The 17065-nt window shown below is 34.4% G+C and overlaps 2 protein-coding genes across 2 annotated transcripts; both read left to right on the forward strand.

Annotated features, from left to right (window-relative positions):
• The first annotated feature begins 6020 nt into the window (after positions 1-6020).
• Positions 6021-9495, forward strand: LOC110111237 (probable pectate lyase 4). The gene is made up of 5 exons (XM_028694982.1): positions 6021-6093; positions 6848-7235; positions 8906-9092; positions 9212-9280; positions 9460-9495. The coding sequence occupies exons 1-5, from the start codon at positions 6021-6023 to the stop codon at positions 9493-9495; spliced, it is 753 nt and encodes a 250-aa protein (XP_028550815.1).
• On the forward strand, positions 6878-16948 carry LOC114579702 (pectate lyase-like). Its single transcript, XM_028695131.1, has 4 exons — positions 6878-7235; positions 10793-11003; positions 11095-11163; positions 16305-16948. The coding sequence occupies exons 2-4, from the start codon at positions 10806-10808 to the stop codon at positions 16527-16529; spliced, it is 492 nt and encodes a 163-aa protein (XP_028550964.1). The 5' UTR covers positions 6878-7235; positions 10793-10805; the 3' UTR covers positions 16530-16948.
• The last annotated feature ends 117 nt before the right edge of the window (positions 16949-17065 follow it).

The following is a 17065-nucleotide window of genomic DNA, read 5'->3' on the forward strand; positions in this document are numbered from 1 at the left end:
CTAGCTTCTAGTCGAGTCGAGTGACTCAACGAGACGAATCCAACGAGCCCAAGATCGCCGAATTTCTAAGTCATTAAGGCCTTCAAATGTTTGATAAACAGTCCACGGTCGAAGGATTCAATATCTGTCGTTCATCCAGACCACTCCATATTTGCCCCTGATCTCTCATCTATTTACGAGTCATGCCACTCTAGAAAACATATAAATATACCCTCTCATTTCTCTTGAGAGGGGACCCAAGTAAGAAGAGGAAGAGAAAAAGAAGAGAATAATCGGAGGGAAGAAACTCCTTCACAACCACCGTCAGAATTCTGCCCGACGCCGAGTGACACCAGAATTCTTCTCGATGCCTGAGTGGCACCAGAATTTTGCTCAACGCCCCAGTGACGCCAGAATTCTACCGGAAGCTCAAGTCACGCCAGAATTCCGCCTGATCTCCAACTGACGCCGGAACTCTGCCAGACATTGTAACTGGATTTCAATCTAGAAGTGATTCATTGTAATCTGATAGTCCTAAATTTTAAGGACAAGTCATCCTCTTGTATCTCAAACAAACACTAGTTAAACTTTATCAACTGGGCGTGGCCTTGTGGTTTTTTCCCTTTTCAGGTTTTTCCACATAAAAATTCTGGTGTTATTTCATTTTCTGTCTGTGTGATGGATATCAGTACAATGCTGAGACATAAACTTTCTAACTCTATCGTCGCGTATATTCTAGCCCGCAACAATCTTCCTCCTTTGTTCATCCAATAGAGAAGAATAATCTGACTGCCCACCTTTCAGCACCCATATGGCCACTCATCATTTGAAAAAAGCTTATGCATAAGCCGAATGTTAAATTGAACATCAGCGGATGTTCCATCATATTTGGAGAGATTATCACGTGCAGAGGTTGGACGTATCCGAGGATCAATCCAGACACGCCACATCTCATAATGCATTATGTGTTGGCTGACGTGAGGCGTCTGGACACCAAACATAAAAATTTTCTCATATTTGAGACAAAAGAAAGGAATAAGAAAGTTGTAACAAACAAAACCATAGTTTGGAGACAATTTTCTTATTGTTTTGTAAAGTTGTAGATAAAATAATTTTAAAGTTGTTATAAAAATTAGCTTTTTGGATTTTTTGTTTTTTGAAAGTAAAGAAAATGTAATGGCCAAATAAAAATTATGATTGGAATGAAAATTAAAATAATAAAAAAATTATCCCAAACAAAAACCGTGAAAGACAACAAAACGTTTGGAAAAAAAAAAAAAAAAAAACAGATTTGAAATTATGAAGTTGTAGCAGTACAATAATATTTTCCAGTAAGTAATTAAGCTTTTCAAAATATTTGAAAAATTAAGTACTTACAAATGACTTGAATTTATAGTAAATTATCAAGCCTGAGCTGAGCTTGGGCATTTAAACTTCTTCCCGGATAATTTTATTACTCTTTTCTAAAAAAAAAATTTAGTGCAAAAAATTACCTTAAATTTTTTTTTTTACTAAAAATGGCTTTCGATAGTAATAAGAAGCTTTTATCCTTGTGTGGTAGAATGTCCTAATTTAAAAATAATTAAAGTAAAGTTTAAAATTTTTAAACAAAATATTAATATTACAGTGATCTTATATGATATTACAAAAATTTAATACTTATTCTTCTTAACAATTTGATCAGAGTATGCTTAGAGGGCTATTGACAGCAGATAATGGTCGGAGCACCATGATCAAGCGATGACTATCAAAGGATTGTAGTGGAGCAATAATGATTGGAGGATGTAATCGGATGAAATTTAGTCATATGAATATAGTTTGATAATTGTAGTAATCGTACTCAAGAGATGATCATCGAAGGATCATAATAAGGTAATAGTGGTTAGAGGCAAGGACAGAACCAGTCTTAGTTCTCACAGGAGGAAAATGATTAAAAAATAAAAAATATATAAAAGACAAAATTTAAAAAAAAATTACATCTACATTAGCAATAATACATCACAAAAAAAAGCACATGCTAATAAAAAAATTACATTAAAATCTAAATTTAAATTAGCTTATAAGCCAAGAGCTCGAGCTCAAGCTCGTTTGTTAAACGAGATCGAGTTCGAGCTTGAAGAGGCTCGACTCATGAGCTCACGACCTTCAAATACCAATTAACAGAGCAGTTGTTGTCATTAATAAGTCTGGAAATTCATATAAGGCGGTGAGTAAGATGAGGAACGTGAAGTAAGGAAGAAAGGGAAAGCTTACGAAATGGAGTGGGTAGGAGGCCATTACCAAAATGTTGGATGGGTAGAGGTGTACCATTACCTACCAGCACTTGTTCTTTACCAGTAATAGGTTGCTACAGGGGAAGCGGATCTGGAGATAAGTGAGCGGTTGCACCGCTATCTAAATACCAAGGTACCGTATCAGAAGTTGAGCTGTTGGCAAGTAAAGTAACATCTGATGAAGAGCTGGGAGAAGAGTACTGAAAATTGCCTCTGTGCCAACAAGTCACGGCAGAATGTCCCGGTTTGCCGCAAATCTGGCAATGTCCATCAAAACGGGGTGTGCGAGGAGGACGATTGGAACTAGAGCCACGGCCGCGAGTTCTGGAGTTATTGAATCGTCCATGTCCTCTACCTCTGTTCGAAAACAGAGCAATTGTTGGATCAGTGGAGGGGGCGGCCGCCAGCGACAGTTCCTTGACGGCATCAGTGGTTTGCTGTACTTCTTCACTGCGTAGTAGTGAGTATAGGTTGTCTAAACTGATAGGGTGAAGAGAAGATCGTATATAAGTTTTGAAAGATTGGTAGGTAGAAGGCAATCCATTCAAAATGTAGTGTAGCACGTCTTCACTGTCGACAGATCCGCCGGCGACATCAATGTTATCAACAAGCGTTTTGACGGAAGCAAGATATTCGGTCATTGTTTTGTTTTGCATAGACAAAGAGTGAAATTCATTTTTCAACTGAATCACTCTTGATCCATTTTGTAGAGTAAAAACGCTGCTCGAGAGTCTTCCAGATGGAAGCGGTAGTGTCGAGGTTCAACACGTAGGGAAGAATATAAGTAGGGATCGTAGAGAATAGAGCGACGGATAGATTTTGATCTATCAAAGACCAGGAAGAAAATTTGGGATTGAGGGTAAGTTGGCCGGCAGCAGTGAGCAGATGTTTAGGAGGGCACGGCTGTGTTCCGTCCAAGTAACCGGAAAAACTATTGGCTGCGTATAACTTTTGGATAGCAGAGCGCCAAGTTGGGTAGTTATCTGGAAGGAGTTGAACGTTGATGACGTTCTTGATAATGGAGAGCAAAAATTTGAGGGTGGGTGGGATATGAACGTCTGTGCTGCTCGAGATCTCGTGTTGAGCTGGTTGTGGAGTAGACGCAGCAGAAACGGGCGTAGAGTCTCCCATTTTGGACGTGTAGAGGAGCCACTAGGCGATGGGCTCTGATACCATGAAGAGAGCTGGAGACCCGGCACAAGAACGAAAACGCAGAGGAGCTAAAGGAAGAAGACGACTCAGTTTTGGATAAAAGCCATATATGTTTATTGTAGCTAGTGTTGATATAAATACACAAGAGTAAGATGGCTAAAGTCTAAACTACCCTGGATAGTTACATAAAGCATAAAGTAAAAAGGTATGCGGCTGCTGGAGTAGAGGTTGGCAGCTTTCAGTTGCTGTTGCAGATGATAGTGGAGAGTGAGTTCGGCTTAACACCAATATTTTGTAGTTTCTAAATGCAGGCAAAGCCAAATCGCAATCCACAAAAAAAGACAGATGTAAATTGATGCTCACTAAGGCTTTCGTTTGGGGCGGCTTCGTACTACTTCTAAAAACAACTTTCTAGTAACAAAATAAGACTTTTATACTAAAATACTGCTTTAAGAAGCAACTAATAAATACATTGCTCTGTATAGACCAAATAAAATGGAAAATGTATTCAGATGTCATCAGATTCTGACCTAAAATCTTCACCTGGACCAAATTAGCTCATTCTCTTGTTGTTAATGAAAAATACATAAGGTTGATGAAATCCATGATGTTGCTGAAAATTGAGAGGTTGCAGAAACTAGTTTTGATCATCCAGGTGAAGTTAGGATGATTTCTCCATCCCTGAGATTTTTCTAACCATCATTTTCATGTTGTTAATGAAATATAGAAGGTTGGTGAAAAGCAGGATGTTGCTGAAAATTGAGAGGTTGATGAACCTAGTTCTGATTCTTTCAAGAGAAGATAGGATGATTTCACCAACCCTGATTCTTTCAGTTTGTCATAAATTGAGATGTTGATAAAGTAAGATAAGTGCATCCTTCAAAGAAACTTTACCCTCATTTTCTTGTTGTTAATGAAATACAAAAAGTTGATGAAATCCAGGATGTTGCTGAAATTGAGAGATTGCTGAACCCTGTTTAATTCTTTCAAGAGAAGTTATAGGCAATAGAGAATGGACTGTTAAGCTGCCAATTTGAATTCTCACAATTTGTAACTGAGCAAATGGATTATTAACTTGGCATTCATTGCATAAGTGACCACCGCAAAGTTTCACAACTCATCAAAGTAGTGTAAACTGTATCTACAGTAAACGGAATCAAATTTTTAGCTTATTCCAGGTTTTTTATATCCATTTCAAAATATAACATCTAAGTTAAGTTGTTTCATTTAAGGATAAATAGCATTGCATCAGCTCAGTAGTGCTGCTAAATCATTGAAGGGGAATTCTGAATCTGAACCGAAGGAACCAAACTAGATCAAGCTTTCTAAAAACAAAACAAATATAATATTCTAATCAATAAAACCCAAATTCGTATCATAGATTTCCTAAACCGTTTATAAAACTCAATAACCGAAAGCTTCATTTGTCCCACACAACAAGATCCAAGCAGATTCACATCACCAAATCCAAACAAATAAACAAACAAAAGATAAACGAGAAACAATACTTAAAAAAAAAAACACAACCAATGAATCGCGTCGTGGAATTCGCCTTATAAGGCAAGCTCTCGAAGTAGATCGAAGTGGCAGAGATCTTCTTCCCATCGGATGTGCAGTATCCATGAGTGAGATGGCCGCCTGAGGGCAGATCAAGCCCCATGATCCGATCATGTGGATTAAGTAGCACGGTATATGCTGCGAAATTAGTTGGGCTGCCTGAGTAGGGCTGGACGTTGACGCCCCATTTCTCCGACTCGAGATGGAAGGCTTCGAGAGCGCGGGATCGGCAAAGGTTCCGACTCGAGTGAAGATTCGCTTTTCTCCTCTCGATTGAAGCCGAACAGCACGATGAAGCTTCGCTTTTCTCCTCTCGATTGAAGCCCAACAGCAAGACGAAGGTTGGCGAAAACTCCAGAGCGATTGAAGCCGAACAGGACGACGTTGGCGAAGAAGCCTCTTCTCGATTGAAGCCGAACAGCACGACGCTTTTCTCCTCTCGATTGAAGCCGAACAGCACGACGAAGCTGCTTTTCTTCGGATGAATTTCTAACCCGCTCGTATCGAGCGGGTTTCTAATTCCCGCAAAACAGCCTCTTTAATACACTCTTAACGCATCCGATGAATACCTTTTGTTCTGCTCAAAATTAACCAAACATCTAAATTTAGTAAATACATGTAATTGATTTACTTTACACTCCTAATTCAGGCAACCAAACAGCCCCTTAAAGTTTTTAGTATGTTTTTCATTTACTTTCAGTTAAATTTATAACGTTCTAATACATTTTTGGGGTTTGTTTGGTTTAAACGGACTGAGATGTTAGTTGTGGAATCTGATTGTGTCGATTGATCAAGTTCTATTATTGACTCAGAACTCAATTTCGTCAGGAGAGTTTGTCCGAGGGTTGCAGGGGAGCCTTTCCTAAAAAATTATTTTTTCCATGCAGTCGTACATCACTGCAACGCTGTATAATCGTGCACTACAGCGTTGCAATCTCTGGTTGGAGATATAAGGCACAGCATTGTGGCGCTGTGGGTAAAGCGCTGCAGTGCCATGGTGCTCCAAACCCCAGCACTGCGAATTGGGTTGGGCAACTTTCTTTCTCATTTTTTATAAGGATGCAACCGTTAGAGCATCTCCAACGAAACTCCAAACCCTCTAATGCCGTCGCCTCAAAGCTCCAGCCGAACGGTAAAATTTCTGCTATTTCCTTGCGGGTGAACAGTGGGACGCCAATATTGACGTTGCACTGTTCATCACCGCTATTTTTCCGCCTATACCGAACTTTCTAAGAAACAGCGCGAAATAAAAAAAAGACCATTACCTTCGCAAAATGGAGTTCAATTGGAGATGAATCGCGGCATTTTTAGGTTTCACGGCATTTTGGAGTGAAAAATGTGATTTTCCGTTGGAGATGGTCTAAGGGTGGTTAATGCGTGTCTCTTTATCAGTTTTATATGAGAATTGTGTAAGGAGTGAAGATATACAAGAAGAGAGTGAGAAAGAAGACATATGTATAATTACTTGTATTTTCATAGTGAATTTTTTGGTGTGGTGTGGTTCCATTGTTTCTTTCTAGTTTCGTATTTTTCCATCTTAAATCTTATTGTTCTTTTGTTTTGCTGTATTTTCTCTTTCTTATTTGTTTCGCCATCATTTATTCCTAACATGGGAGAATGCAAATTTTGCTTTATTGTGTGTTTGGTTTCATTGTGATTAATAAGAAAAACAATAATCGCTATGATTCTCACAATCACCATTCACAAGAAACAAATTCAATTTCTCATCAACTAAAATAAGAAAAGAAAAATTTATATTTTTTGAGGAAAAAATATGTATATTTCTACTTCTTTTTCTAAACCAATTAAAGGAGATTTAATCAAGTTTAAATTCAATTCCTTAATTATTTCCATTTCCTTTAATATCATTCCTTCAAACCAAACAGATCCTAAGTCACCATTCTTCTCTTCCTTTGTTGCAGACGACGGCCAAGGCTCCCTACGTGATGGATGCCGGAAAAAGGAGCCTCTTTGGATTGTCTTTGAAGTGTCCGGGACGATTCACTTGTCCTCTTACTTGAGGGTGTCATCTTACAAGACAATTGATGGCCGGGGACAGAGGGTCAAGCTGACAGGGAAGGGCTTGCAGTTGAAGGAATGCGAGCATGTTATTGTGTGCAATCTTGAGTTTGAAGGTGGTAGAGGCCATGATGTTGATGGCATTCAGATAAAGCCCAAGTCTAGACATATTTGGATTGATCGGTGCAGCCTGCGTGATTATGATGATGGTTTGATTGATATCACACGGGAGAGCACTGACATTACTATCTCCAGGTAAAAACTGATTTTTTTTCTTTTTGCGTATTTTGAATCATTGAAACTACTAAGATTTCCTTGCTTTATTTTTTGAGCAATTTTTGTGGCAAAGCTAAAGTGCTAAACCTCTAGTATCTGCGTTTTCTATTTGGCTACTATATAATCTTCTTATATATACTGTTTATGCATCTCTACTGCCCACCAATGTGATAGACGCACCTCCAGTAATCTGATTTTAATCAGTTTAGTTTTCTTTTCATATTGCTTTTAACTCTTGTTTCTCATACAGTCTTTAACAATGCTTTTTACTCCCATAAAATCTATATATTTTCAGTGCGCTTTGTCATGAGGGATGTACAAGAGGACTGTGGTGTAAGAGGCAGTGGTATATATATATATATATATTAGAGATGATATCAACGTGTGGACACCTTGATTTCTTCTTCTCTCTTGTACACAGGGTGTGTACAAAAGAGAGTAAATGCAGACGTTTTCGTCTGATTGGAGTCTGGATAAAAAGTTGCGTCCGAATTCTGCACGTAATAATATCTCCAAAAATAGAGACTTGAATAGGTTAAAAGAGGCATTTCTGTGTAATCTTTCTGTTAGATATATTATAGAGATATTAAAATTGTGCAGGCCGGAATATGTGTAAATTGACATTTCTCTATAATATTTTGGATGATTTAAAGTTTCACAATCTTCGACAGCAGCGTTAGGAATTTCTCTTGCTTGAAATATCATGTATGATCTGATATAATACTATATAGTTCATTTACGAATCAGTTTGATGTTGTGTTGTAACTTGTAAAGCTACTTGAATCTCCAAATAAAAAATGTTTTTTTTTTCAAATAAAAAATATGGATTTATATATTATGGCCCGTTTGTTTTGGACTTAAGTTAAACTAAGCTAAATAAGCTAAACCTTTAAGCTACCGTAATCTGAGAAAATAACTTGGTTGCATTTCTGTCTTGAGCTTATTTGCTTAAGTCATCATGATCGCATAATTTAAAATTAAGCATGATTTGTTCTAAATAAATATTAATTAAATTTTAGCTATTATGGTTAACTTAGACTCCTGTAAGTTTTAAAACTATCTTAATTAATAGTCTTACTAATAATAGTTAATTTTTAATTATTTTAATTAATGATCTATTGATCTCATGGTTAATTGTTTTAATTTAAACATGATACAACTTTAATGATAAAAAAAATCTTTTTAATTAATTCACAATTAATCTAATTAAATAATTAATTATTGATTTATTGTTATTACTTATTTATCAATTATTCCTAGTTTGTTATAGTTAATACAAATAAATTATTAATGAACTTGAAAATTGATTAATTTTTAATTATTTTAAATAATTAAAATACTACTTCTAATGAATAAATCAAATAATTATCTATCCTATACTTGATTTTTGTAGTTTAATATTAATAACATTTTATTATTCTTAATAAAATTCCATCTGAAATAGGTTTCTTAAGCTTAATCTTGGGTAGCGCTGTGCTTAGTTTATCTCACTCTTTAGCCAGCCCTTGAATTAAGCCGAGCTTAAGCAGATTATGCTGAAGAAAACTTCTAAAAAATCATTTGATGCTTAAGCTTGGCTAAGTCAGCCTTAAGTGCAAACCCAAAAGAGTTTTCTAATCAATTGAACTGTTGACATTGTCTTTGCACAGATGCCACTTTGCAATGCATGATAAAACAATGCTTATTGGAGCTGATAGCAGCAACATTACTGATAGATGTATCCGAGTGACAATACATCACTGTTTTTTTGACGGCACAAGACAGAGGCACCCACGTCTTAGGTTTGGGAGAGTTCATCTTTACAATAATTATACAAGAAATTGGGGTATATATGCGGTATGCGCCAGTGTGGAAGCACAGGTCAATCTGAATCCTATAAGTTATCTTTTTCAATATCTTTTTTTTTTTTTTTTTTTTGTTGGCTATTGAACTTTGGTATACGATTGATTTCTCAGGTACTCTCTCAGTGCAATATATATGAAGCAGGAGAGAAAAAAACTGTGTTTAAGTACATGCCTGAGAAGGTACCTCTAACTTACCTTCATTATGGACATACAGATTGTGATCTTACACAACTTATTGAACTTTTATGGTGCACATTATTCTTATTATTGTTGTTGTTGTTTACCATTATATTGTATATTCATTGATTTCTGATTTAAAGATATAAAAAAAATCTGCTATGCATTAGTTCTTTTACCAGGTTGCTAGTAGCCTGTCTCCCAGAACCATCATTTGAAGGAGAATGGATGAAAGGACAGAGTTGTAATATGTTTTAACTTTTATTGTAAAATTATATGAAGAAATTCTCATAATATTTGTTACTCTGTGAAGACGTTAAGGTGGCCTGAAATGCAAGGAGCATTTTACTTTAAAACTATGGGAGCAAGTTATGGAACATAGGTTGCGGCGTGATAGTAATGTTTCTCAAAATCAATTTGGATTCATGCCGGGTAGGTCGACTATGGAAGCCATACATTTATTAAGAGGATTGATGGGGAAATATAGAGAAAATAAGGAGGATCTACATATGATATTTATTGATTTAGAAAAAGCTTATGATAAAGTTCCAAGAGAATTGCTATGGAGAGTTCTTGGAAAGAAAGGAGTTAATAACGCTTATATTAAAATCATTAAGGATATATATGCAGGAGCAATTACTTGTGTTCAAACCTATGTTGCACCGATACGGATACGGTGACACGAATACGACACGATACGGATACGGGACACGTCAATTCTTAAAAATATAGGATACGGATACGGCGCGGACACGGTATTATAATTTATAAATCATACATAAAAATTAAGAAAGCAAACAAAGCATAATATTTGAAATTACAAAAAAAATGACGACAACATCATTTGTAGCATTGTAGCTTATAATATCAAAATATAAGCAAGCATTAAATGTCTAGTACAACAACAAAAGCATAAACATAAATTATCTAGCACTTGAAGTTTCAACTATTCAATATAGGGAATTATATAATTATCTTCTTCATTGATTTGTCTTTGAACTTCTATATCATATTCAGTAAATATCATAGCTTCTAATTCAGATCAAGTGAAATATTAGTAAATTTTAATATTTTCATATCATCGAGAGACTCAAATCCATCTCGAAAATGAGAGAATCTTGCTCGCAACCGTGGAAGTAAATACGACACGTTTTTTTTTCGGATTTCTTTTTTTGTTTTTCAACGGACACGCGTATCGGATACGCGTGTCCTTTTGAAATTAAATAGTATTTTAGTTGGATACGGCTTTGGCGTATCCGACACGTATCGGTGGAGTATCGGAGGCGTATCCATGTATCGGAGAGCTGTGCTTAGTTTATCTCACTCTTTAGCCAGCCCTTGAATTAATCCGAGCTTAAGCAGATTATGCTGAAGAAAACTTCTAGAAAATCATTTGATGCTTAAGCTTGGCTAAGTCAGCCATAAGTGCAAACCCAACATCCTTCTTTTTCTTTTTGTGTGTACTGTCAAAAGAGCTTTCTAATTAATTGAACTGTTGATATTGTCTTTGCACAGATGCCACTTTGCAATGCATGATAAAACAATGCTTATTGGAGCTGATAGCAGCAACATTACTGATAGATGTATCCGGGTGACAATACATCACTGTTTTTTTGATGGCACAAGACAGAGGCATCCACGTCTTAGGTTTGGGAGAGTTCATCTGTATAATAATTATACAAGAAATTGGGGTATATATGCTGTATGCGCCAGTGTGGAAGCACAGGTCAATCTGAATCCTATAAGTTATCTTTTTCAATATCTGTTTTTCTTTTTTATTTTTGCTATTAAACTTTGGTATACGATTGATTTCTCAGGTACTCTCTCAGTGCAATATATATGAAGCAGGAGAGAAAAAAACTGTATTTAAATACATGCCTGAGAAGGTACCTCTCACTTACCTTCTTTATGAACATACAAATTGTGATCTTACACAACTTATTGAACTTTTATGGTGCACATTATTATTATTATTGTTGTTGTTGTTGTTGCAGTTGTTGTTGTTGTTTTTGACCATTATATTGTATATTCATTGATTTCTGATTTGAAGATTTAAAAAAAAAATCTGCTTTGCATTAGTTCTTTTACCAGGTTGCTGGTAGGCTGTCTCCCAGAACCATCATTTGAAGGAGAATGGATGAAAGAACAGAGTTGTAATATGTTTTTTACTTTTATTGTAAAATTATATGAAGAAATGCTCATAATATTGGTTACTCTGTGAAGACGTGAAGGTGGCCTGAAATGCAAGGAGTTTTTTTTTGTTTTTTTTTGAACATTTACTTAAATAGCTCATTTGAAATCTTGGCACCTAACATTTGCAAATGATATACTCTGATTAGGTGAAACTTTGAGTGAAAAGATGTGAAAATGAAAAAAAAAAAAAAAATGAAGGAAAGATAGTTGGGATAATTAAAATAAAGTATTAGCACATAAAGTGTTATGTTAATGAATGTGAAATGAATAATAATCAATCAATAATGCATGAGGATTATATGATATCTTGGTTTGATAAGTTTAGATATATTGTATCCATTATATAGAAGAAGTGGATCTAGTTGAGAATATAGTTAGTATAATTAAAGTTAGTTGTTTAAAGGTCTAGTGCTGGCGGAGTGACAGTTGAAGAGGGTATCATGGAATTTTTGAAGTATGGTTGGAATTGAAATAATATGCTCGATGAATAACCCAATATTTGTTCAACTAGAGCTTGTCTATGTTCATTTACTTCGCTAACTCAGCAAGCTGATCATAATTTAAGAAGCTTGGCACTTAAACTCAGCAAGCTGATCATAATTTAAGAAGCTTGGCACTTAAGTGAATAAGTTTGAAAATTTTCATATTTGTTTATTTGTGTTTGTAACCATGCTAATTTATTATTTAACAAGTTTCAGATTAAAAACTCGATTAAATACTCCTTCGATATGCATTTATTAGCTTATATAACTCACTTGAACTTTTTTACCTATATATTTTAAGTAGATTATAATTATAAAAACATAAGAATTCATAATAATCAAATCATTAATATTTTTCATTTTTATTTTATTTTTTATGTCATTTGAATGTCAAAACATATACTATAGTCAATATTACTAATACATCTAATGTATTTTCTAAAATTACACATGCCTCCTCTTTTGATAGATATTACATTATATATTAACCATAATCCGTTTTCTTAAATTACACTTGCCTCACTACTTGTTTGATATTATATCTTATGTTAACGTCAATCCGTTAACTTAGAGTTTTATAAATGAGAGTTAAATATAGTTTTAGAAAGCACAATAGAGGTATGTGTAATATTGACTACCTTCATGGGATGAGTGTCATCAACCAAAAAATTAATAATTGAATTATTTGATTTTTTGTCATTAATTATGTATAGATTTACATTAGATGAGAATCTTATTTCCTTCGATATGCATTTATTAGCTTATATAACTCACTTGAACTTTTTTACCTATATATTTTAAGTATATTATAATTATAAAAACATAAGAATTCATAATAATCAAATCATTAATATTTTTCATTTTTTTATGTCATTTGAATGTCAAAACATATACTATAGTCAATATTACTAATACATCTAATGTATTTTCTAAAATTACACATGCCTCCTCTTTTGATAGATATTACATTATATATTAACCATAATCCGTTTTCTTAAATTACACTTGCCTCACTACTTGTTTGATATTATATCTTATGTTAACGTCAATCCATTAACTTAGAGTTTTATAAATGAGAGTTAAATATAGTTTTATAAATGAGAGTGTCATTGACCAAAAAAATAATAATTGAATTATTTGATTTTTTTTGTAAATAATTATGTATAGATTTGCATTACATAAGAATGTTATATATTTAAATTTTAGCACTTCATTTTATTTGTCTTAATTAAAGCTCTATTTCAACTTGAGCTTGCTAAAAAATTAAATAAACAAGTTTGGTATGAATTTACTCAAGTTATTTTTAATCTCAGCTTGAATTCAATAAAAAAAAAACTTGAACATAATATTATTCTGTTTGATTTGATTCATTTATAGTCCTATTTAAAACTTAAAAGTAGATTCTATAGCATGACAATTGTGACTCAAATGAGAATTTATGATGACTGTGGAATAGAATGCAAATTAATTAGATTTGAGAAAAAATAATTTATAGAATTGTGATTAGTTCAGCTGCAGTAGTGATGATAATGATGCAAATGATGATGATGATGATTGTTAGATTAGCTGCAATAGAAATAGAAGTGTTGGGTAACATAACGAGCAATTACCAATCCAGTTGAGTGGTGTATGAAGAAGATGGTAATGATGGATGTACAATAAAACTTATAATAATAGTACATTGGCTATGATTATGTAAGAAAGATATGGCATTAAAGATGAGCTGCTAGAAATAGAAAATAGACCTCGAAGGTTTTGAAATCTGCAACTGAGAGTAAGATGCACCAATACTATAAGGAGATAAACTTAATGTTAAAACATGAGGATGCAAAGAGGTGCACAAAATGAAGTAGCATTCAGCTTGAATGAATGTAGAAGGAAGATTTATAAAGCTGATACCAAATTGTTAGGGCTAAAGCTGATGAAAAATGATTAATAGTTGTTTAAGTAACATAATAGAGGAGATCGACCTAGCGACTATAAAAAGGAGAGAGAGGGTGACCTATGGCGACTTAAATGAGAGAGGATATTGAGAACATGAGGGGAGCCTGGAACGATGATGGGCTCATGTGGTTATCCTACGTACATGAGTTGGAGTTTGGAAGCAGTTTTAGTATAAGGTTAGGTATGACATCATGATTTTCAAATCTTCAATTGAATTTTAGAGGGTGTCGAATTTGTTTTCATTTGTTGTTCTATACTAGACATTTGCAAAAACATGCAAATGTACCTTGGTGTATGTTTTTTGCAAATGATATTCTTTTTGTTGATAAGATTGGAGAGGGAGTGGATGAAAATCTTGAATTGTGTAAGTCAACCTTAGAATCTAAAAGTTTTCATTTGAGTAGATCTAAAATCAAATACATGGAGTATTGGAGTGTAATTTTAGTAGTAATAGATATAGTGGTGGAATTGTGACATTGGGTGATCAAGTTATTAAAGAGTGTGCACATTTTATGAATCTCGAGTCTATTATTAAAAACGATGAAGAAATAGATGGGAATATTATTAATAGAGTTTAAGTTGGATGGTTGAATGGGAGGAATGCATTGAGCCTGTTGTGATAGAAAAGAACCCCTCAATTTTAAGTGAAAATTTTATAAGATGTGGTGAGACCTGCAAGGCTTTAAGGTGCAAAATGTTGTCCACTAAAATAGAAGCATACAATTAAGTGGTGCTGAGATGAGGATGTTCACGTGGATGAGTGGCATTGCTCTTAATGATATAATCCAAAATGAGTATATACGTGAAAAGATTTGAGTAGCTCCAATGGTAGAAAAGATTAGAGAGAGACACCTTAGATGGTTTGATCACATAAGACATCGGACTTCTGATGACCCTGCCCTATTAAGAGAGTAGTTGTATTAGATCTGACTTATGTTAAGTAAGATAAATGTGGACCTAAAAAGACTTGGTTAGAAAGTATTATAAATGAATTTTTTTATTAGATTTAAATGAGAATTTGACTCTTAATAGAGTATAATAGAGAAAAAGAATTCATGTTGTAGACTCTATATATTAGAATAAATGTTTGTTGTTGTTGTTGTTGCTCTGTACTCAAATTGATCTAATGATGATGATTTTGGTGTTATGATAAAACAGAGTATAATGTAGAGGTGCTTTTTAAAGAAAATGTAGAAAATGCAGGATGCACTAAAAAATTTATTTGTTAACTTGATGATAACTCGAATAAAAGAACTTACAAGCGAGGCTGTGGGGCGGAACACAATGAATAATTTCATAGAAAAATAGAAAGTTGGTTTGACAATTAACCATGGAAAGTGGAATCTACACGGCCGAGTTGAGGAGATAGCATAAGTGAAGGGAAGATGGAGAGGTATAAACTATAGTACCGAGGTTAAAAGTCAAGAAAGAAAACTTATTTTAAGTTAAATTGCACTTTTTACGAGGCTCGCCAAAAATTAATGAACATGAAGGATTATAAAGTCATCCCACACAAGTGGGATAAAGGCTAATGATTATGACATTGTGCAACTCATGTGGAAACCATTTTGCATTCTTCTATATACATGCCTGTAATATCTGTTTAATTGATTTATGATCATCTTTATCCGCATTCTCACTTGCAGAAACTGAAAGGTTTTTTGATGTTGGGAAAGAAAAGCACACAATGAAACAAACAAGAAAATGACCTATTAGAAATGAACATCATATTTTAACTTAGAATAAAATCAAAACTTTGGAAAAAAACACGGAGCCGCATCACACCAAAAAACTCACTATGAAAATTAAGATAAATTGTACAAATCTCTCTTCTCACACTCTTTCCATGTCACTCTTCACTTCTCTCTTCATTCTACTCTCATAACAGATAAAGATACCTTTTCAATACATCAGAGAATGCAACCCTTCAAGTGAAATAAGAAAAGAGGTAAAAAAAATTGCTCAGCCCACTTTGTATTGCTCCACTCTTTGTCTTTGAGTCCGCCTTGCATCCTACAACATTGCGTCAGCGGGGTTTGGAGTGTTGCAGTGCTTCATTCTTTGTCTCCAGCCCAAGCCTGGAGTGTTACAACGCTCCAACATACAGCGTTGTAGTGCTTGAACAGTAAAAAAAAGAGAGAATTTCAGGGCCAAAGCCCCTGAATCCCAAGCAGGGGAGCGCTGACCCCCTGCAACCTCTCGATGAGCTCAACTGATGTAATTAAAGTCTAAGCAATTGTACAATCTGATTGATCGATACAATCATATTCCACACATAACTAACATTAGATACCAATTCCATAATTAAAGTTATTATAGCCTCAATTTGGCATCCTATTTTATGTTTCTATTAGAAGTTTTGAGGATGATGAATGTTGAATGAGATAATTGTTCTTTTCTTGTTACAGGCTGCTGATAAAGAGGAGGTGGTGGCTGGCTGGATAAGATCAGAAGGAGATCTGTTTCTAAATGGTTCCCAGCCCTGCCTTTTAGAGGGTGTTGGTGTTGAGTCAGTTTTCAAGCCCCATGACCATTATCCAACCTGGACAATGGAACCAGCATCTGTGGCACTTAAAGAGGTTCTTCAGATATGTACAGGTTGGCAGGCTGTCCCAAGGCCACAAGTCACTTAGTCTTTGTTCGGGACGGCTTTCTTCTTGCTTCTTCAAGTAGCTTTTTAATACAAAATTTTAAATTTTTATACTAAAAAGCATATTTAAGAAGCATTAAGAAAGCCGTTCCAAATGAAACCTTAGTCTTTGTTTGGGACGGCTTTCTTCTTACTTCTAAAAATAGTTTTTTAATACAAAAATTAAATTTTTGATATTAAAAAATCGCTTTAAGAAGCAGCAAAAAGCTGTCCCAAATTAAGCCTTAAAGCAGCTGATATGTGAATAGAGGATTTGCCTTGTGTTATTTTTATGTGTCAACCAAGCTCTTTCTAGGGCTAATGCTGTTCTGTTAGTTTTTCAACTGCAGTAATGCTTTTTTTTCCTTAAACTGCTTATAATTGAATTTGTGTATATATAAGAATAGACTATTATTATTTTTATGTGAAAAAATGGTTCTTTCTTCACATATGGGCTGTTTGTTGGATGTTTTAAATGCATAGAGAGAGATTGAAACTTATGCATTAGATATTTAAGAATTATTTTATTGAATGTAACTT

The sequence above is a fragment of the Dendrobium catenatum genome, unplaced genomic scaffold (genome assembly GCF_001605985.2).
Source record: "Dendrobium catenatum unplaced genomic scaffold, ASM160598v2 fragScaff_scaffold_621, whole genome shotgun sequence".
Classification (NCBI taxonomy): domain Eukaryota; kingdom Viridiplantae; phylum Streptophyta; class Magnoliopsida; order Asparagales; family Orchidaceae; genus Dendrobium; species Dendrobium catenatum.

What these genes read in the sequence shown, in the direction of transcription:
- LOC110111237 (XM_028694982.1), top strand. Translation starts at nt 6,021, where the DNA reads ATGCAACCGTTAGAGCATCTCCAACGAAACTCCAAACCCTCTAATGCC. An exon ending in CTCAAAGCTCCAGCCGAACG is followed by an intron (nt 6,094 to 6,847) that starts GTAAAATTTCTG and finishes CAAACCAAACAG; the next exon opens with ATCCTAAGTCACCATTCTTC. An exon ending in GAAATTGGGGTATATATGCG is followed by an intron (nt 9,093 to 9,211) that starts GTATGCGCCAGT and finishes TTGATTTCTCAG; the next exon opens with GTACTCTCTCAGTGCAATAT.
- LOC114579702 (XM_028695131.1), top strand. Translation starts at nt 10,806, where the DNA reads ATGCATGATAAAACAATGCTTATTGGAGCTGATAGCAGCAACATTACT. An exon ending in GCGCCAGTGTGGAAGCACAG is followed by an intron (nt 11,004 to 11,094) that starts GTCAATCTGAAT and finishes TTGATTTCTCAG; the next exon opens with GTACTCTCTCAGTGCAATAT. An exon ending in TTAAATACATGCCTGAGAAG is followed by an intron (nt 11,164 to 16,304) that starts GTACCTCTCACT and finishes TTCTTGTTACAG; the next exon opens with GCTGCTGATAAAGAGGAGGT.